The 21,293-nt window shown below is 44.8% G+C and overlaps 1 protein-coding gene across 2 annotated transcripts in view; it reads right to left on the bottom strand.

Annotated features, from left to right (window-relative positions):
* The window catches only part of PARVB (parvin beta), a 69,976-nt gene extending 52,377 nt beyond the window's left edge, over positions 1-17,599 (bottom strand). The window contains exon 1 of one of the 2 annotated variants that reach the window (XM_068951266.1): positions 17,210-17,599. In XM_068951266.1, coding sequence (XP_068807367.1) covers positions 17,210-17,324 — 115 coding nt within the window. In that variant the 5' untranslated portion in view covers positions 17,325-17,599. Of the gene's footprint in view, positions 1-2,956; positions 3,085-17,209 lie in introns of those variants that run through there. The other variant, XM_068951276.1, reaches the window with a different exon arrangement.
* Between the last annotated feature and the right edge of the window lie 3,694 nt (positions 17,600-21,293).

Genomic DNA, 21,293 nt, shown 5'->3' with positions numbered 1-21,293 from the left:
ACACGGCCCACTTTAATCCCACAAGAAATCCCAATCCCACAAATAGCAAGCTGCTGTCCGCTGGATCAGTTCCCTGCTTCAGCTCACTGCACAGCCCTGTGAATGCCAGCGCTGGCGCATGCCATCAAGGAGAGAAGGAGGCTCCTGTTCTTTGCCGGTAATGACTTATGCTGGGTAATCTTACTTTAGTCTATCAGCTATGGACAGCAAAACAGTCAACTAAGCAGAACTGATTACCATTGCTATTACACTGCAGAAATAACTAAAAATATTCTCAAGATATTAATCTGGCCCTGCTAACAATTGACAGAGCAGGAGCTGACCGGTAGCCGCAAAGCATAAACAAACAGTGATAAAAGCCAAGAAGAGCCGGTGTGCCTAAGTAGGGAGGACTTTCTGGTCTTCTTTCTAGCAGTCACACTGATCCCATTCAAGCCCCACAGCTACCAAAGGACCAGGCCAGAAACTCCTCTCAGCATTAAGCTGCTTGCCTGTTTTAGTCCCATTCTGTTTAGCTTAAGTGACCAGCGTAACGTCCATTTAGGAAATACTTAACTAGGGATCCTTAGAAATCGGTTCTGCGAGGGAGAAATGCTAGATGCAGGTTTGGCAGGAAAATACAGAGAGCCACAGAGCTAAAACTAGAAGTCGGACTCAGGACTCATCTTTCTCCTGTTTCTCTAATTAATGTCTTAAGCCAGAGGTAGGCGGGCGGCTGTTTTCGTTGGGCATGCATCCATGCTGTCAGCAAAAGGACATTCCAGGCTTCCCTCTGTCCCTCACTGCCACTCACCCCTTCCTTTTTCCTGGCACGAGTGTTTGCAGAAGCCACATCGTGACACAGAGCGGGGTTTCAGTGTGGCTGGAAACTAACCTGATAAACAAGGGGGAAAAGGGAGTATAAAGATAATTTTCACTATGTGGACACACAAACACTACTGCCAGCTGAAGAAAGGAGGCAAAAATGAGGTTGTGGACAAGAATGGTGTTTTAAAGCATTCACGAAGGTACTGCCGTGCAGGTCAGGTTTTCATGTATGGAAAAAGCCCCCCAGGACTGAGAAGACATACTGACCCAGTCAGCTGCGCTTCACACTCCCTGCACTGACCTCACAGCAGCAATCCCCCAGCTTTGAAAATGTCCTTTTTTTTTTAAATCGCCCTTCCCCATGCCTGATATTTGTAAGCATCTCCCAGCCATCACTTCTGACATTTTGTCCTCCCTGCCAATAAATGGAACAACACTCCCCTTTACACAGATGAGCAATGAGTAGTCAAAAAACCCGATTCTTTACTTGTAAATATGTTTAATTATTCTCAGATGCATGTTGACTGTTACAGCTCAGTCCCCTGCACTTAGGTGCTGTGTGTAATCCAGAGCCCAGGAACGAACACTGGGCTGAGAGCAAAACCCCACAAGTTAAACACATTGCACTCATTCACTTTATGGACGTGAGAGTCTTCTCCCACGTTTTTCTGCCTCTTGCACTAACTTTTGTGCAGTCTTGTTAAAAAATGGGAAAATTTTTCAGACAAAGAGGGTCCTAAGCCCTCAGTTGTGTATTTTATTTCTAAGGAAGAAAAAAATAAATCTGTAAAGTACCTCGTATCCTTTGCCTGGGGCTCCTAAGCACTAACATAATACAAACCAAAACTATACAGCTTCTGTGCTCCAAGGTGTGAACTGTGCATACCTTTGGCACTTGTGTTGTCCTGAACTCATAAAGAGATTGCTGCAATGAACAGTTTTTTGACAGGGAAAAGCCAGGCTGAGGCTACAAATATCACAGGCAGTAACTGCATCCTGAAAGAATCCTGAAACCAACTAGGAAAACCTGCACTCCAGTACCCCCTCTAGACACAAACTCCGCTTGAAAATGAGAAAAATGTACTTTCTCAACCTTGCCCAATGAAAATTCCACCACAACATACAAAAGGGCATTTCTTCCCATGAAGCAATAGTGGAGGAATATGTCCTCCCCAAACACAGTGTGCGAGCACCAGGGAAACTTCCATCTGAAAGAAATATGTGGAGTCAAAGCAGCCTGATAAGAACATAAGGAACAAAAAACTCTGATAAGAAGAGGAAAGAATTAAGGGAGATTTCTGGCCTGAATCTACTTCTGTTAGCAAACTTGCAAGGCATTTTAAATTTACTACTATCAGTTCTCCATGAAACACAGTATGCTGCTATACAGTCCTTAGTACTCTCCTATGCTTCTTTTAACTGAAGATGATAAGACACAAGCAGGTAGGGAGCAGCATGTTCACCGACTAGGAACTCAGTCTGAGATCCCTACCTAAGAAGGTTCATCTCCATTCGTGTCATACATCAATAAAACTTCTTTAATTAAAAGCAGCTCCAAAACTCTGAATCAGCTCATTACTTAAGGTAATCACGTTTGATGGGTCCAGCCAAAGCAAACCACCAAAGGAGAGACAACTGGGCAGAAGCAGAGCTAACGGCACTACTCTGGAATGGAGAGTCATAGTCCATAATCCAACCCTTGTTTTCTCCATTATGCAGAAATCAGGAAGAAAACAGCACTTAAGTTTACTGCCTCCTATAAACTTTATCTCTGATCTCATATACAAATGTAACTGTGCAAACTTCATCAAGCACAACACTCGATATCAGAAAAGTCACTACTGCAGCTCACAGTAACACCTCCTACAACTGAGCTGGTTTCCACACCCTCCATAGACTTCCCTCCACCTCCTTCACATGATAGGACTCTTTATTTGTAGGTACCTAAATGAAACTCATTTAGTTAACTTACAGTCTGAGCGGTTTTACCGCTTCAGCTTACTGTATTCCCCATATCTTTCGCCCCCCCGTTATGAAGGCACCTAAAACTAACAACCACCAAAAGCAGTCTACTGTGCAAACGTGAAAAGATTTTTATGCTGCTTGTTTTTCCGAACACGTCAAGAGAAGTACAGAGTAACAGACTCACTTCCGAAGGCAGTGATGGCAGATGGACGCAACCTGTAAGAGGAGGGCACTTTCTTTTCCAGCTGATAGGAGAGATCAACAACCCAGCTTCACAGAGATGGAAAGGAGACTACAGCTATGACTTGCAAGTCAACAAAAGCAACATTTTTGCTCCTCCAACATGACTCTACAGGAAGAATAAGCTGAGATAAATGATCCTGCAAACCACAAACAGTGCATATGCTTAATTGCTGGAGTTGCACAAAGGTCACCAAGATGGACAAGGAAAAGCCTGGAAAAACCCTCATACATTTGCGACACCAATATTTAAGGTTTCCTAGTAATTACTGTTTTCAGTTCAACAAAACACCCAGGACAAATAGCAGGAGAGGCAGTCCTTCAGACTAGGAACTTTATCCTAAAAACTCAACACATTTTTCAGAGTACTGTATGCATACTAAGGATGTTCCTGCCCATCTCTACCTTTCCTGTTACCTATCCGCATCCAGGGCAGTAAAGCAATATATGAAAATGAACCGAAATATCTCACTACACAAACAGACTCTGCAAAACATAAAGAAGTTTTCTCAGTGGTTTCCAGACCATCATATTTGGGGAAATTATTTTACTCATTGCTTACAGCACCAAGGGAGCCTGCCAAGACAAGTACCTCAGGGGTAAGTGTTACAAACCTCACGGTACAAGAAAGTCTGCAATGCAAAGAGCCCACAGTCAGATAAAAGAATCCAAGAGTGAAAGGTGTAGTGAGAGCAATGACTGCCATAAAAATATTCAGATGCTTAATTCTCCCTTGTTTAAATAAGAATTAGGCACTACCATGTCCTGAGGTGCCCAAGATCACATAGAAAGAACAGATCCCAGGCCTCCAACTGCCATTCCAGTCCAGTCCCAGCCACAGCCCTCAAGGGCTAACAAAACGCAGTAATGAAACAACAGCCAGCCCAAGAATCAACTCAAAACAAGTTAAAAGTACAAAATAATTTCACATTTCACTAAGCGTCAAGAAGTCCTGCAACTATATTATTTGGTTTTTAGCTAGCACACCAGAGTTTTCCATGGTTTGCAGTTTTAGCTTTCTGTGGTCTCTTCTAAAGGCTTTGCATTGATAATATCAGGTCCTATGTGCTAGAAAAGGTGGCATTCCAGCAGGGCTAGATATCTTAAAGACTTTAAAGCTCAGCTACTGGTCAATCCCAAAAGAGCTCTTTCTAACTGCACTACCTTTCTGACTCATCCTCACAGCAGGCGGCAGTCAGAGTGGCTGCTTAATGGAATGTGTGCTTTTCTTCTCACTAAAAGGTTAGAGAGTGTAAAAAAAAGAAAGAAAAAGGTACCTTTTTCAGTACCTAATGCAAAAAGTCAAAAGACCATGATGAGAAATCACAATTCCACCACACGCTCCTGTACTCACATGTTCATAAATCGTTACACCACAGACTTCACACTATTTAAGAAATACACGTTCTCCAGCCTTGGATGGATCTAAGATGCCAAGGAACCACATAAGATCACAGAATCATTCAGGTGGAAGGGACCTCAGTAGGTCTCCAGCCAAACCTCCTGCTCAAAGCAGAGTCAGCTCTGACATGGGACCAGGGCTTCATTCTGCCACATCTTGAAAACTCCAGGGATAGGGACTACATCTCTCTTTGGGCAGCCTGTTTCACTGCTTGGCAGCCCTCATCATGGAAAAGTTTCTCCTTTTACCCAGTCTGAATCTCTCTTGCTTCACTTTATACCTGCTGTCTCTCATCCTCCACTGCGCACCACTGTGAAGAGCCTGGATCCATCTTCTCGATAATCTCCTCATAGGTACCAGCAGGCTGCTTATTAGCCCCCTGAAGCCCTCTCTGCCCGAGGCTGAAGGAGCCTCGTTCCCTCAGCCCCTCCCCGCAGGACTAGTGCTCCAGCTCCAGCCATGCCGGTGGCCACCTCCACTGAACTTGCTCCAGTTCAGTGATGTCCTCCTTGTACGGGGAGGCCCAAAACTGGGCACAGCGTTACAGACGGGATGGAACAAGCGCTGAGTGATAATCACGTCTCTGGATCTGCTGGCCATGCTCCTGTTCATACAGCCCAGGGTGTGGTTGGCCTTCGTTGCCACCACGGCACGCCGCTGGTCCGTGCTCGGCTCACTGCCCAGCTGGACCCCAAGGGCCTTTTCAGCAGAGCCTCGCGGCCACGCAGTTCCCAGCCTGTATCACTGCAAGGGCTTCTCCCTTCCCAAGTGCAGGACTTCACGTCTGTCTGTGCTGAATTTCACAGGGGTCCTGACGGCCCATTCCTCCAGCTTGTGCAGGTCTCCTGAACAGCAGCCCGGCCCTCGAATGTATCAACTGGTCCCCCCAGTTTTGTGTCATCTGCAAACTGTATGAGCAAGCCTTCCATCACCTCCTCCAGGTCATCAGTAAGGATATTAAATAGGGCAGGTCCCAGGATAGAGCAGATAGACAGATCATATAACACAGGCAGTGCCATAGGCAGACATGAGGATCTCTTTTCCTCCTTTTCCTGCACAGGAATTAGTTAGTGTGTTTTTAATCTTCCAATATAACAGACATAAAATCTTTCACACTCCCAATACCACTTTACAGAATCATGCGACTAGCTATGCTGCAACACAGCAAATTATTCCGCTTCCACGGAAGAACAGTGCTCATCTCCCATGCATTCAGCAAAAAGGTGGAATTCCCCAGCTCAAAGAGTTTCAAAGCAATTGTGTTTTTATTCTTTGAGAAATTCTTTTAACAACCAGTGCATCAACATCACCTTTGTTTAGCAAATACAGGTAACAAGTGAGGATGCCTTCTACCAAGATGCCAGGTGGTATTGCATCTGCATGTAATAGTATTAATGGGGAGAAAAGTCAATCACGAGAAATTACTATTTGTATCAATTTGTCTTCAGAAAAGAAAATCCAAACTCATTCCCTGTTGGTTCAAGAGCAGATGGAGAAAGGCTCTTTAGCAGGTGCTGAACTAACCTGGCAGATGCTGGTACCTGTGATCCATGTGGTACATGTAAATGACAGGAAGGGAGGGATCAGAAATAAACACTTGGAAAGACTGTACAAAACAAACACGCAACTTAAACACCAAAGTACATCATGGTCAAATATAGTTCCTTAGCCTTCTCACACCCTCAGCTCATAACACTGGTATCAGCAGCGATGACAAAGGAACAGACACCACAAATTAGGTTTTTAAACTAAACGATGCTTAAGTAAAGTGATGCTTAGAATCTAAGGTGATAATAAAAATGATGGTGCCTTACTGCGTTCGTACAACTACAGCAGCAGTACTGCAGTAAAAGTGGACATTTTCAAGGCAGCAGTGTAATCTAAGTGCATCGCAAATAGTCAAGTAAAAGAGGGAAACTATCAGTCTGAATATGTGTGAGCAGTAGGAGAAAAATCTTCTCACAAGCACCCAGTTACCCTGGACTCTTCATGGAAATGAATACATACTTTTCTCCTTCAGTCAAACAGCAGAGCATGGATACTCAAAACCAGTATCTCTTCCCTTCCCATTACGATTCATCTACCTCCCTGACAGGGGATCCTCGAAGAATCCAGCTCCAGAGAACCAGAGAAATCTTGGGTCTGAAGGACACCCAGAGGTCCAGCTTGAAAATGGACTACTGCCACACCAGATGAGGTCAGCTGTGACTGTCTCTCCACTTTTGCATACAAGTTTGTGTGGCAAATAGCATCAGAGCTGCTGTAGAGGCAGAAGCTGGCTGGCTGGCTCCCAGGTATAGTCATCTGCTACAGCAGGACCAGCGTGACATCCTGCACCCAGTTAAGATCTACAGTTTCTCCAGGATAGGGCTCCATTACATAAGCCTAATTAATTACCTAACTAGAGGGTCAAAATCCTTGAAAGACCAAATTTAGCGTAGATCCAAGATATATCTATCCTTATCCACGCTTTGCATCCTGGCTAATGTTCCAATGGAATCAATTCACTGTAACAAAACGGGAGCAATATACAGGGAATAAGACAAACAGTAATCCCAAAGGACAATTATTGAAGAGGAATGCTAAGGAAAAAATGCAAGCCTGGATGTCCTGGTACTGTGCCCTATTCTACCACTTCTGAAGAAGAAAATGCTGTTGATTTTGCAAAGCCTCACTATCTCTTAAATCCATTTGCTAGAGTAGGCAAGGCTGAGAATAAACAAAAGCATTCTATTTTAAAATGACAGGAGTCTCTGCATCTGTTTAATAACACATATGCCTACAGCTGCCAAACAGACCTAGTGAGAAGACACTTTGAGGATCACACATTTTTCTATTTAAAGACAGTGAGAAATAGACACCGTACTCCACATAGACATCAGAATAGTTCTCCTCCTCCTCTAGCTCTCACAGTCTCTTTCCTTACTCCAAATAAGTTGTGCATGCAACCTTCTCAGCTAATTAGAAATCTGTAATGAGGCCACATGGCAGCTATAACGGAAAACATAGTTTCTGTTTTTCAGTATATTTCATTACTGTTCAATCACTGAAAGTAAGAAGTAATAAAGGAGGAACCGGAATTCATAGGAGCCAGAACAGCTTGCTTCTTTTATAACCAAAATGCAGCATGCACTGAAAAGGGATTTTATGAGAGTTATACCTGACTGCCAGATAGATCTCAGGAGATTACAAAGGAGCCTTTTTTAATTTGGAGAAACGCTCAGTTTGGAGAGGCAAAACTGAATTCCCAGAGATCCCACTGAGATCCACTGACAAAGCCAAAACCAGAATCCTGTCTCATGCTCTCCCCTCTGGGCCAAAAGTTCCTAGACTGGGGTCTGCAGGTGGTGTATGGAAACAAACTGTGTATACAATATGTATAATTAGAAGCTTTGTTGTGCAGATATATGTTCCTCCACGAGGAAATGACGGTGATTTAACGGCCCAAAGAATACGGAAGAATAGTCACCACTCCAGGCCAGTACATACTGCCAGGTGTGCATGTTCTCTGTACATCTGGTTTTCAGAGCAAAAGTTAGCCAGATTCAAATTACAAACCCCTAAAACCACATATGTTAGCCACAATTCTTTTCCAGCTAAACTGTATATACAGCAGAAGTCACAAATTTCGGTTTGCAGCTTTGTACTTGGCAAACAGAAGAGTCCAAATTAGGAAGTTTATACTTGAGTAAGCTGAATACCCTTCATCCTGGAGAGATCACATGGCTACTGATTTACTCATTGTACAATACAGAGGTTCCTGTTCCCACTTCTTCAACCCAAGCCCACCCCCAAAGACAAACAGGGGTCACACTATTGCCCATGTGAGAACTGCTGGTTGAGATCCCATGCATATGGTCCCTCCTGCAGCGGTAGGGACAGTGTGCAGTCCCACCAAGCAGCGTGTCCTGCAGCGGAGGTACCAGGAGTCAATGCCTGGAACTGCCCCCTAAAGAGCAGGGCTCTCCCAAGGCTTGCCTTGCCAGTGCTTCCCTTCCACCCTCTCTTGTCCTCACTGTAACACATGCCACGCTTCCCTCTCTCTCTCTCATCCCTCAGCCCAGTGGGAGAAGTGCCGATGCAACTTATGATAGCTACCAAAGGCACCTACCCCATAGCCGCAGGGAGGGCATGGAAAGCAAGGGGTGCCCCATTGATGCCGTTCACCCATAGGAAAATCTGCTGCAGACGTGCATACTTTGCAAGTTACTCTGACAACTGCATCAGTTGATTTTGCAGTGCCCTAGGGGAAAAACTTAGGTTTCATCAGTGACAATGCACATATATAACACATTTCACAGACCAGATAGAGAACATACAAGGGAGGGGTTAAGCAACTACTAAAGTCACCGCACAGTACAGCTCAATTAGAGGGCTGCGCAGAGAAAAGCATCTATCAGTGGACACAATGACAGTTAACTAGAATAAAACCCATACCATCATTCACATCCCAACAGACACTGGCACAGGTTGAAAAAATAGGTCAGGTCTTTCTTTGGAGCCATGTAGCTGACCTTCAAGTCGCTGGCTTCTGCAACGAAATACCCAGATCCCTTTAGTTCAAGGAACTTTGAGCTCTGCTGGAGTCATGACTGCTATCACGAGCAGAGGTCAGCACAAGGAAAAGGCTTTGGGAAACTTGTCTCCCCCTCCTTCCTTCTTGCTGTGCCCCCAGGTCTCCTGAAATAACTGTGAGGAGTTTGAGGGATAGCCACTAGTCCGCTGCTGCGCTGCTGCAACAAAGAACTCGGCCCAGTGACATAAGGACACAGAAAGGCTGACAATCCTGGAAATGGAACAAGGCTCCAGCGTTAATGAGGAAAGCAGAAAGGCTTCCCTGTTACCAACAGCAGCAAGTGTAGCAATGGCCATAAACAGAGTGTGAGACACCGAAAGGCAGAAAGCTCTTCCTCCTTACGATACACCTCTCTACTGTCTCCATCACGCCGTCGTGCCCCAGGAACCCCAACACAGACACGCTCTTGGGTATATATCCACAGGCCAAGGTTCTAGAGGTGCCCAAGAGATTTCAACACTCAATTCCCTTTGAAAAGTAACAGTAATGTGGCATCCAAATACCTTCTATTGCTACAAACTTGAGTCTCCTCAGTTGTATTCATGACATTTGCATGCACGACACACACACACAAAATTTTCATCTCAGCTGAACAGCAAAGCTGTAAATCACCAACTCCTGTAGCCAGCAGACTCTGTGTCATGCTGGCTGTGCCACAGACCACGTAAGCCTGGATCCCTCAACAACAAGTTGTTCCGATATGCTTTTGCAATGGAAGGAGTTTACCTGCTAATCTCCCAGGATATTTTAACATCAAGGCATGATCCAAAGCTCAAAGCAGTACATAGAAAAACTCCATCAGCTTCAACTGGTTTTGGATCAACTGGCCCATAGCTGTTCTTAAAGAACACAAAAAAAATAGTTAGCGCTGTTATGCACAGGTATACTAAATCTTCTGTACTCCTGCATTGCCACCATGCAAATCAGTAGAACACGTTTACATTAACAAAGAAACCTGAAATATTACAACTCTTAAAGGCTGAATGAGTCTGCACAGGCACTGCATAAATTTGTGACTTTGCTGCTCCTCCCATTCAAATGAGGTCTGTGTCCAGCCCTCCCTATGCCATAGTCTCACAGGGTTCCCTGCAGGCTCCTCAAAACAGAAACATCCAGATGCCAGGTTATGGAAGCGTCTCCCAAAATATTAGCGTTAATAAATCCTTTAGAATAAATTAAAATAAATAGATACCAAGGGAAGATTGCCTTTAAGTAAGGGTGGACTGATTTTTAAGAAGAAAAGGAGTCCATTTCCCATTCTTGGCATTACTGTTTTAAGGAATTCGAAACTCTGGTTTCGGTGAATTAAGAATGTTAATAACAACCTCGCTACAGTTTTATGATAAAAAATAATGGTGTTCTTGCAATTAATCTTATTTTAATGATTTCTACTTTTAAATTAAAACAACTTCAAAATGTCCATCTTTGTAAAATAAAAGTTAATTTTTCAATCCACTGTTAAAGCTACAGAGCTATTTTGCAGACTTTTACTGCATCCTGTCTAGAAGAAAACTTTCAACTGCTATCCAAAACGCTTTCTCACTGAGGCCTTGTCTATACTTAAAGTTGGGTTGGCTGAGCCACCCGCGTCTAGATGCAGTTAGGAGCAAAATTCATTTTTGATTACACCGTCACAGGAGTCTTTTGCATATAAAGTTTATTTGGGTTGAGACACTGACATAAAGTATTATCTACTGTAAGACTTTTGCCAGAATAGAATCTCATAACCCCAGCTGGCATTGCTCTAGCAACGAAAGACTTAAAACAGACCTGGTCAGAGGTACCAATGAGCCCTATAGGAGAAACTCAACAACTAGGCTGCACAATAAGTCCTGACAGGAAATTTTAGTCTCTTTCTGTTCAAATTAACAGTAGTAAGGAATTCCTAAGTTCAACCTGAATTTGTGTATGCCCGTACACTGTTTCTCTAGTTATATACATAGCTAGAAAGGTACATAACTTCAATACAACTTTAAAGTAAATCTCTCTCCTAAAAAGCAAATAATTCCGCTTAACCAGCATCCGCCTCATCTTCTATTCAAATATTACAGCAGCAACAGCACATTCTGTTGTAGAAATGTACTCCCCCAGCCAAATACTCTCTCAGGCTGCAGCAAACATTGGTGTGAACCAGGCCCACAGAATTGGACCCTACTTCCTCTCTATTAGTCTCTCCATTGCACGAAGATTCACTGCCACCTACTACAGACATGGCAAGTAAGTCAAGTTAGGAGTGAGTTCTACAACCAGTCTATTGAAAGGAAGAGCCTTAAAAGCACATTAAATAGCAGGCCACGAGATGGTAAGACGCAATCGGTAGAAGCTTATCTCAGATTGTACCTCAAGGATCTGCAAGAGGCAGATTTGCTCATGAAGCTTCCTGTTGGGGTGAGAAATACCACAAGACTAGCCAACACCCTGCAGTGTCTTGGTACTTGACTGCTAGCCAGAAACGCAGACATGCCTGAGGACAAAAGCTTGAACGCAGGCACCACACCAGCAACTCGCTTCCATCCTGAGGTTTCTGGGCACCAGGTGAGCTCCAAAGTCTCATCTGTTCTACACCGGACAGGTTAGAGCAATTACTCTACCAGCACCAGCTCATAAGGTACGACACACAGGCACAGCCAGTATGAAACACAAGTTGCAAGAGCCAAGAACGGTTGTGACCAGGACAAATCCCCAGCATGGATAATACTGCAAGCACAGGGCCCACCTGTGAGTTAAAGATGCCTGTATATTTCTAGGCTCTATTTAAAAGGCATCTTTCAGAATCATTTTAAACTCAAATACTTCTTTTTAAAGTCTCAAGCAGCCATTAGGCAGTGGCTATAGAAAAGTTTTAGCAAGCTGAGACAGAGAAGTTCACTTTTTTGCAGTGTGTTTACATAGGCACATCTCTGGAGACTGCACAACAGAATGCATTAAAGAAAAGAAGTAGACAGCAGTAGTAGCAGTGAAGTCGGTCTGAGGAACTTGTTTCCGAACTTCTTCCTCCCTCCAGAGAGCAATTACTCACACAAGCAGTCCCACCAATTTCAAAGGAATGATAAGGAAACTGTTTCCTTCAATTTAATTCTGCTGTTGAGCTTATTTCCTCATGTCCTTCCCGCTAGGAAATCAAAGTGAATTGGGCACTGCAAGCTGTTCCACCTGAAGAAGTTGGAGATGGGTTTCAGTTTGTGTGGAGACGTGGGAAACAGGCAGACTATGCAGCACCTTGGCGTAGGTATCACTGTACCAGAGAGGACTGAGGAAATACAGTTTTCTTCCTCGGCTTTATCACTGGCTTGCCAGATGACCTTGAGCAAGTCACTTCACTTCCGCTCCCCCAGTTTTTCTCCCTGCAGAACACAGGGAGCAATAAACACGTTCCTTTGAGAAAAAAAACCTTGAGCTCCAGTGATGTGAAGCACCCACCCAGCAAGCTATCTACCAAGTTGGCATGCCTGCTGGCAAACACAACAGCAAACTTTTCATAGCTATACTGTATCACTGAGGCGCAGACCGCAAGAACAATGCTTTAACGTCCCCTGATAGGCATAAAAACCTCATATTATTCAGCTACTGTCACAGCAATTATGCCTTCCGTAGCATTGGAAAGACTCTCCTTTCCCCGTGCCTATTCATTGTATCAGGCACAAGACGTTGCTCTTTTCTGGAGCAGTTTCTTCACCTCTATGTCAACCCTCAGTCGTGTTACTGGGAAACAACACTCAGTAATTAAGCCTGTTATATTTCTCTCATTGACTCCTTCATATAAGCTGCACAGATAGACACGCACACACACATTTAGCTATGATAATAGAAGGTTCACTTAGCCAAATAACTGCTGTTCAAATCTTTCCTACAGTCTGTAATAAGGAAAAGAAAACAAAGCTTTCCAAGTAGGCAAGGAGTGAAACTTGCAGCGAAACACTCACCTCCTCTATTTCCGTAGAAAGATATCGCTTTTGTTTGACTAACAGGAAAGGGGAGATTTTTTTTAGGCTCCTTTTTCAGATCAAGACAAAATACAGCACTGTCCAAAACAGCATCTTCTACTGGGTCTGAAAAGAAGCTAAGTGATCATCTATCTTGCAAACTGTATCCTGTGGGGCCTGCTGGCACCACGATAGTTTCCTAAGGTATTTAAAGTAGAATTTGGAGCTTGTGAACAGATGGGTTAAAGTTTATTAACCACCTTATAGATCTAGCACACCTTGATTTGGTCCAAGATACACCAAGACAGAGCCATGTCATGGTAATGTCAGGCGTTCCTATATTTTATGCAGATTTCTACATGGTTTGGAAAAAAAAAAGTTATTAAAACCCTAGTGGTTGCATGAATAGCAGAACTAACAAAATCTGCCTCTCTAAGGATGCATGTGATGACTGACTGCAATATTAAAAATGTAAAATTCTGCTCAGTGCCCTCCCCATAGATGCTTCCATTTTTGGACAGTTTCTCTCCCATGCGGACTCCCTACTAGTTGGCAAGGGCTGAACTCATTTGCAATTTTTCCTTCAGTGGGCTCCACTACGGTCGTGCTATTCTAACTGGTCACCCATTTTGGCCCTTAAGACTCGTAGTTTTCTCTCAGGGGCATTTTTAGCCAACCTAGGAGTTGAAAACATTCCTGGGAAGGAAAAGGAAGGGAGGAGCCAAACAGACAGTGAGATTACACACACCGTATAGCCATAGGAAATCAGACTAAAAACAGTTTCCCAATGAACAAGGGGTTTTGTTTTCGTTTTTAAGCCAGGGTGGACTAATGAGCCAGTTCAGTTTATATTCATAAATATAGGTGTAATAGTATAAAGCAAAGGTTTAAGGTATAAATTCAGACTTCTTCAAACATTTAAACAATCTGAGGAATTTAATCTGAAATGTTAACCCTATCTCATCCGCAAGCATTCACTGACAAATCACTATGTCATGCCATACAACTAAAGCAAAATTAGCGGAAAAGTTGTTCACATGCTATGGTAAAGACTTCAAATGCTACCGTGATTACTATCACCAATGTACCTAAGAGCTTTATTTATTGTCCTCTCATAAAGCAATGTTATGCATTTACAATGGTCTTGACGCACTTAATGAACGTTGTTTTCCAAATACAACCTAACTGAAGATAGATTATAGCACGTTACAAAGTAGTTAGCCAAAAATTATTTAAATTAAGTTGTTTATGGGGCGTTAGCCACACGTTATTGATATTTATGTCATGGCTAGCACCCACGATTAAAAAAAGAATGACCCTAGGTAACAAACAAAAACTTCTTCATTTCCATTCTAAGAATCTCTGAGCTATGTAGCCCAGGGACAAGTCATGCATGCAGACTAAAAGGATTCATATAACTGGATTACAAGTGTTTCACAGACCACGTTAATGGTCTTTATATTAATATACCTGAAACAGTGATAGCAGGCTAGCATTTAGGTTAAGATACAAAAGACAGGAAATAGATACAAAAGCAAGAAATATTTGTATGGAGCTCTCCAGCTTGCTTACTTTTCATGCTATTAGAAAGAGAGGAGACAGGGGCAACATGTTGGTTTGCTGTTGTTGAGACTATTTAATGCAAACAGCTGACAATATATAGTCTTAGAAGACCATTCTGACCTCTGCTGGTCCACTCAGAGAAACCAACCAGAAATCTATCAATTAGACCTTGCGGACCTTCCCCTTGTCCAAAGGGAGCAGGGAAAATCTGCACATGTAGAGTGGTTCCCAAGCACAGAACAAAAGTTCACCATGTTCCCCTTAAATGGTCTATCGATTCATTCAAGGAATGTCACTTGGGTGACTGTCCAACTTACTTGTATTTCAGTCACATATAAAGACTTCATTTCTAGCGTCGAAATTTGCCCCTGCGGCTGCTCAGGTCCTAGTTCAAGTTACGGAATATCCTCTCTCCGCCGGATGCCAACCCCCACCCTGTCACCTTTCCACGACTTAGCCCTCAGTCCCTTCCCTTCCAGCTTCACAGCTGTGGCCTGGAGAGTTTGCACTTGAGGGAGATACCACACTGGGTTGAATACAGAAGTGCAAAACATGACTTGCCAAGGCCTTAAAACGTCTATTGAGGAAGAAGTGAAAGGGTTGAAAGCCATTTCCCCTTAAAAGGAAGGGCCTCCATTGCCTGTAGCACCACAGTGTTGGGCGTAAATATGTTATAAACAACTGGTAGCCCCACAGGCTTCCAAATATTCTTTTCTTTGTTCATATTTGCAAACTGAAAGGCGTACTCAAATTAAAAAGATGAAAGAGTCACATGTTTCAATTTCCTTTCCATTGCACTAACAAAAGCATGACTTACCACAGTAGCAGTTCGCCACTAACACCGACGACAAATACCAAAATTAAAACAGGCCATTCCACAGCCAAGGAACTGTGGCCCCAAAGGAAGTTAGCAAAATGATGGGAAAATTCAGCAAAATGAGTGGGTGGCGTCTTCTAAAAGGAGACTGTGGCAATCTGTCCCCTTAGACTTACAATGCTGTAATTGCTTATTTAGGAAGGGACACTGCCAAGCTGCTAAGGTTCAAAAAGCCTTTGAATGAAATGCACAGTTTCAAAGCACTCCTTACTGGAGATCACTTTTCTCCACCGTCTTCCTTTAGAAGTAAATTACATCATCAGAAAGGCATGACTGCTTTTGTCGTTCTTCAGCAGAACCAAGGCTGAGAAACTTGATTAAAATAGGTAACAAAGGAAATACCAGTAAGCCACACCAAAACAGCCAGCAGCAGAAAAGGGAAGCAGTTTTCTTAAGCCAACTTTTGAAGCCTAGGATTTTATTTGTAAATACTAAAAAGCTGTCTTCTAAACATTAGGGGCAATTAATAGACTCAACATGGGCAAACATGTGCTTGCTCCATGGCCAACTGAAAGGAGACTTGACTTAGGACTTCCTTATCCTACCCCCGTTTGACACTAGAACAGAACCAAGGCCAAGACTCATCATCCAGAAACTCAAAATCACATTACAGCGTAAGGAAACCACGCTCCGATTTCCTGCTAGCGGACTGCAGCGGTCTGTGAATAACGCAGAGGAGGAATTTCTCCACAGAAGCTGGTGTTTGGTCAAGCAGAGAACGAAAGGCCAACAGAACAAGCTGTCCTAAAAGGAGACACCATTCTGAGGAAAGTTTTGTTTTGTGTATACAGGGCTGGACCACTTTTATCAAGTCTGACGGCAACAAGAGGGCTCCCTATCTATAAAAAAACTGTTCTGCTTCAGAGTAAATAGCGCTATCTCTGCCCAGCGTTTGGTGTAAGTAGATGGTTTACGGGTATGCACTACCGGCAAAGCATCCCTCACGCTGGTGCAGCTTACCTGGGCTCTCCCAGACCTTCTTCCAGGCTCCCCACACCAAAGGGGGAAGCTAAAACTTCTTTGCACCGCCCGGCTGGCATAACCACACCAGCAAAACACAACGGTGACGACCTGAATTAAGGCACTCGCTATATCCCCCGGTATCAGTGATCCACGCCACGTTTTGGGGGCTTGGGGGCTGAGGGTTTTTTTTTTTTTTTTTTGGCTAAATATATTTTGGTCTGGTTATAAAGAAAGAAAGCACGCTAAGCAAAGTACCCATTCCAATAGGTAAAACCTATGGCCAAACCAGGCCTGGGACAAAACACGGGTGGATATAACTGTTCCCCCGTTTCAACTTTCACACTCGGGCTAGAAGAAAAAGCCGTCTACAACCTCCTTTGTTCCCTAAAGTTTATCTTACAGAAGCAAGCGGGCTCTGGGCTTCCCCTCCTCAGCGACGGAGGAACAAAAGCAGAGGAGCTGCTGGCCGGGGCGGGGGGGAGGGGGGCAGCAGCCGAGTTGGTCGTCGTCGTCCCCCCCCACCCCCCTCACGCCCCTTCCTCCCTCGCCCCCCACCGGGGCGCGGCAGCGAGGAGCCGAGCGGCGCGGTGCGCGGGGGACCCGGCGGCCGCCGCCCCCAACCGCCCCCCAACGGCCGCCGGCGACCGTTGGGCGCCGGCGGGCGGCACGCGGCGCCCCGGCGCCACCGCTCCCCGCCCGGGGTGGGGAGGGCGAGAGCAGGGAGGCGCCCCCCGCCCCACTGCCCCCGCTCACCCGCCCTAGGGAAGGAACAAAGGGGGTTTCTGCCCCGCCGCCTTCCCCCTTCCACCACCGGCTTCCCGGGGCGACAGGCAGGGGACGGGGAGAGCCGCGGCGAGAGGCGCGGCTGTGGATTCACCGTGCCTCGGACTCACCCTCCTTGGCTTTCTTCTTCCTCGCCAGCGTCCCGCCGAGCTTGCCCAAGAACGACTCGTCTTTCTTCATCCTGTGGGGCCGCAGCGTGGGGGACCGCACGGGAGCGGAGGACATCGGCGCGGGGGAAAGCTGCCCGGCCCTCGCCCCTGCCGCGGGAAGGGGGGGGGGGGGGGGGGAAGCGGGTCACACGACGCACCCGGAGAGCCGCGGGGAAGAGCGGCCGGGCGAGGGGCGTGCGCGCCGCAGGCAGCCGGGGGGCGGGCTGCGAAGCCGCTGCCGCCGGCCACAGCGCCCTGCCACGGCGAGGAAGTCCGAGGGCGCCACCGCCACCGCCCGGCCGGGGCCGGGCCGACATGGCGCCCCGGACCGCTCCCCCTCACAGCGCAGTCCCCTGAGGAGGTGGTGGTTGGGGGGGGGGGGGGTCACCCTAGCGGCCACCCTGAGGCTTCCTTGAAGCATAAGGGAAGCGCAGAGGGTCTGCAGCCAAAAATAAAAGTTTCACCTGGGGTTGGATTCCCTTTCCAAGCTGCGCTAGGAATGAAAAGGAAAAGGGGGGGGGGGGGGGATGCATTACAGCTCGCTGTGAGGGTTGCTGGCCCTGACAGAGCCCGAGGGACTGGGGGGTCCCAACTGACAAAGGGGGTCTAAACCAGCCCGGAAAAGCAAAGCCACGAGTCCCACCACAAAGGAGAGGGTAAAATCAAGGGCAAACTCTTAGCTCGTGGTATTTGTCCAGGCTCCGCTTAGGCCAGCTGAGCTCAGTGGCTTCGTTCCAGCCAAATTCGGATATGCCTCCTAATTTTGCACCGTTGCCCCCCCTCCATGGGCCTGCCCTGCCCTTTCCAGCTGCCTGCTATATTTGGCACCTATCTCACAGTAACTCTGAGGAGAACAGGGCGTGAGACACCGCATCTGCCACGCTTGGGTGACTCGCGGCCCAGCGCACCCCAGGGAGGGGATCACCGCATCTCCCAGCACTCCCACCACCTGCGTGCTACATAAAAACATCCAAAAAACAGGAAGCAAGTTGTGATCCCACGGAGCAAATTTATTACTTCTCATTTTACAGCACCCAGGGGTGTGATAAGGGCTTTGCAGAATACACATTAAAAACAGATCCCGAACAGTTTACAGTGCTAGGCTCGCATCGTGCGGTCTTATGCACATACTTAACTCTAAGCCCCTGAAGTGGTCCCGTTGAGTTTAATGAGACCACTGGGTACCTGAAGTTATGCACATGCCTCCAGCCCTGCTCCTGCAAGCAGTTCCCTGTCAGCAGCCTTTACTCCAGCAAAAAAACCACATTCACCTCAGTACAACGGGCGCTTCACTATTTTTGTGTGGAAAAAAAGTGTCTAATTGTTATGAAGCACATACAAATGAGACGTACCTAGGCCTGTTCTGGTCAGCTGCCTCTGCTCTTTCTCCCAAGCCCTCAGGAGGCATCTCGGACAACTTTTATCCCTGTGCACCAGCATATCACTAGCGCCTTGGGCACATTTTCCAGCTTCAAGTGCAGCCTCCAGTGGTGCCGTCTCCCAGACCAGACCGGACCTGTGGTGCCCACCCTTCCTAACCCGGGCACTGTAGCCATTGTAGCCTACAATGAGGGCTCAAGGGATCTGAGGAAGGTCATTATCTTCCCCCCAGTTTTTGCCCTGCATGGAAGGGGTTCAAAACACTTAAATAATGGTGATGAGCCAGATAAGAGCCCTAGCATATATATGGGCACTCCCATGGTTAAAAACAACCTCTTTGTCAAGTTTTAGAGCTGTACCAACTGGGGAGAGTGACCAGCGGGTGATGGCAAAGATCTTTAAGGGCCCATGTGATTGTCTGGACACCAGTTTGAGACCACAAATACAGGGCATGTTTAATTTTTACTCAATAATTTCTTGCTTTAAGTGCTGACCAATAAAGTATCCAGAGAGAAAGTTACAGAAAACCTATCTTCTCATTCCTTAAGGTACAATTCACTCTCATGCAGCAAGAGAAAGTTCAGGCATACATTGCATCCTTTGAGAGTACAAAAGCCCCTGCAGTTCTTTCTGTTTTGTAAGTTAACATTGTGCTATTACAATATTTTGGCAAAATTAAAGGGTGGGGGAAGAGAGAAAATGAGAGAAAAAGAGAAGAAAATAAAGTGGTAGCCTTACTTAGGCTGAAGAGGTACACAGAAAAATATGCACTGTGTAAGTTGCCCATTCCATTTGAGGTCATTACACATTTTTGTACAATTAAATATTTCTCAAGAAAGTCATCTGCATTTTACTGGTACGGGCCAAATGAGACAGTTTACAAATGCAGGTTCAACCTTCAATGGATCAAAAGTTTCCCAAACCCATACAACAAACACTAATAACAGCAAAACACACGAATGTTGATCAACAGCAGGAGAGTTGATGTTTCCTTTCATAAAATTCACACTGCACTGTTAATTACATTTAACTTTTAGGCGTTGTAGAAAAAGCATTTTATCCAACCCCTGAAGAAAAACTAAAAGCATTCAGGTACTAGAACCGACTATGAAACTAATCAGAAAATCCTTAAACTTCAGAACATACAAATTGGTTGACAAGCTACACACGTAGCCCAAAAAAGCACATAAAACTTCCCTGACCTAAGTACAGCATCTAAAATGTAAAGTCTTATAAGCAAATATCTTTTAATAATTGGAAGGAAAGACACACACACATACATCCTTTCTCCTCCAACTTTGATGTCCTATATATTTATAATGAAACCGCTTAAATTTATAGCGGAAATAGAAAAAGTATTGCAACCTATTCAAAACAAAAGGAGGCTGGATTGTCCGAGACAAGCAGAGAGAGCCCAGGGCAAAAGAAAGTAGAAATATACTTCAAAAAAGCACAACAAAAGGAATACCTGGAGTCATTTTGAGAAGCATCACAGCGGTTCAAACAAACAATGCTCTTCTACATAAGAGATGAACAGCTTATGTCAGTAAACGCCATCAAGTATGTGTTGGTCTTTTATAGTTTAACTGTCTGCTAGCCATCTAAAGGCGATACAGCTGTTGCTGCATGGGTTGCATGGCCTTCAGTTTGAAGTGCGTATTCTGTCTGAGGAGAAGCATCAAGAAGGCCAGCTATATTATTCATTTAAACACCTGCCACATTGAACGAGACAGCAGCAGTGTACGCTGCAGAAAATTCTCTCTAGTGCCCTCTCTCGTATCAGGTATGAGATTCCCTGGAGAGTATATTCATTAAGAAAACTGTCAGAGCCTAATCCCATCTTTTTACAAATAAAGAAGTACCCTGGAAAGACTCAACCGAGTTCAAAATCTGGTTTTGATTTCAGCCTGGTACTGTTAACTTCAATATTTAGCTGAACAATTGAAAGTTTGAATTAGCATTTGCTCATTTTAACATTGCTAGCATTCTTTTTTATACAGGTCTTCTGTTTACCTCTACTCTAAGTCTTATGACATTTTATACTCCATTCAAAATTTTAGCATACATGAGGAGACTACTGTAATTATGTGTCATGAAATAATGGTGACATTTCATTGAATATACGGGGCAATACTGAAGCAAAGTAAAAGCAACTGTTTTAAGTAGAAAATCATTACATACAGCCTTGTTCTATTATAATAATACCTGTACTGATTTTTCTACGGTAACAGATACCTTAGGTACAAGGCACTATTAAAATTAGTTTTCTTCTTGGTATACTAATTGATTGTCAGGGTTTTTCTTTTCGGTTTAATAATTTTACTTGTTCAGTACTGAGGTAGAAATGTACCACTTAACTGATTTGCTTCAGAATAATTTAGATCATATACTCTATTTAAGCAAAAAGCTCTTACAAAGACCATTTGTTCCACACAGACATTAGCTCCAACAGCTGCAGGCTAGTTGGTATTTTTTTTGCCTGACAACAGATGAAAGTTGAACGCTCCGACTTGCACGGAATACATTCAGCATAAGGTCTTGTCTTCATTAAGTTAAAATCAACAAGAGCAATGCAGCTGCAGACAGGGATTTAGCACCGACATTATAAAACAGCTATAAATTCAATTACACTATTATTTCAAAGTAATGGTAGAGAAGCTATGCA

This window comes from Struthio camelus, chromosome 1 (assembly GCF_040807025.1).
Source record: "Struthio camelus isolate bStrCam1 chromosome 1, bStrCam1.hap1, whole genome shotgun sequence".
NCBI classification, from domain to species: domain Eukaryota; kingdom Metazoa; phylum Chordata; class Aves; order Struthioniformes; family Struthionidae; genus Struthio; species Struthio camelus.
This window is presented reverse-complemented; position numbering and strand designations above follow the sequence as displayed.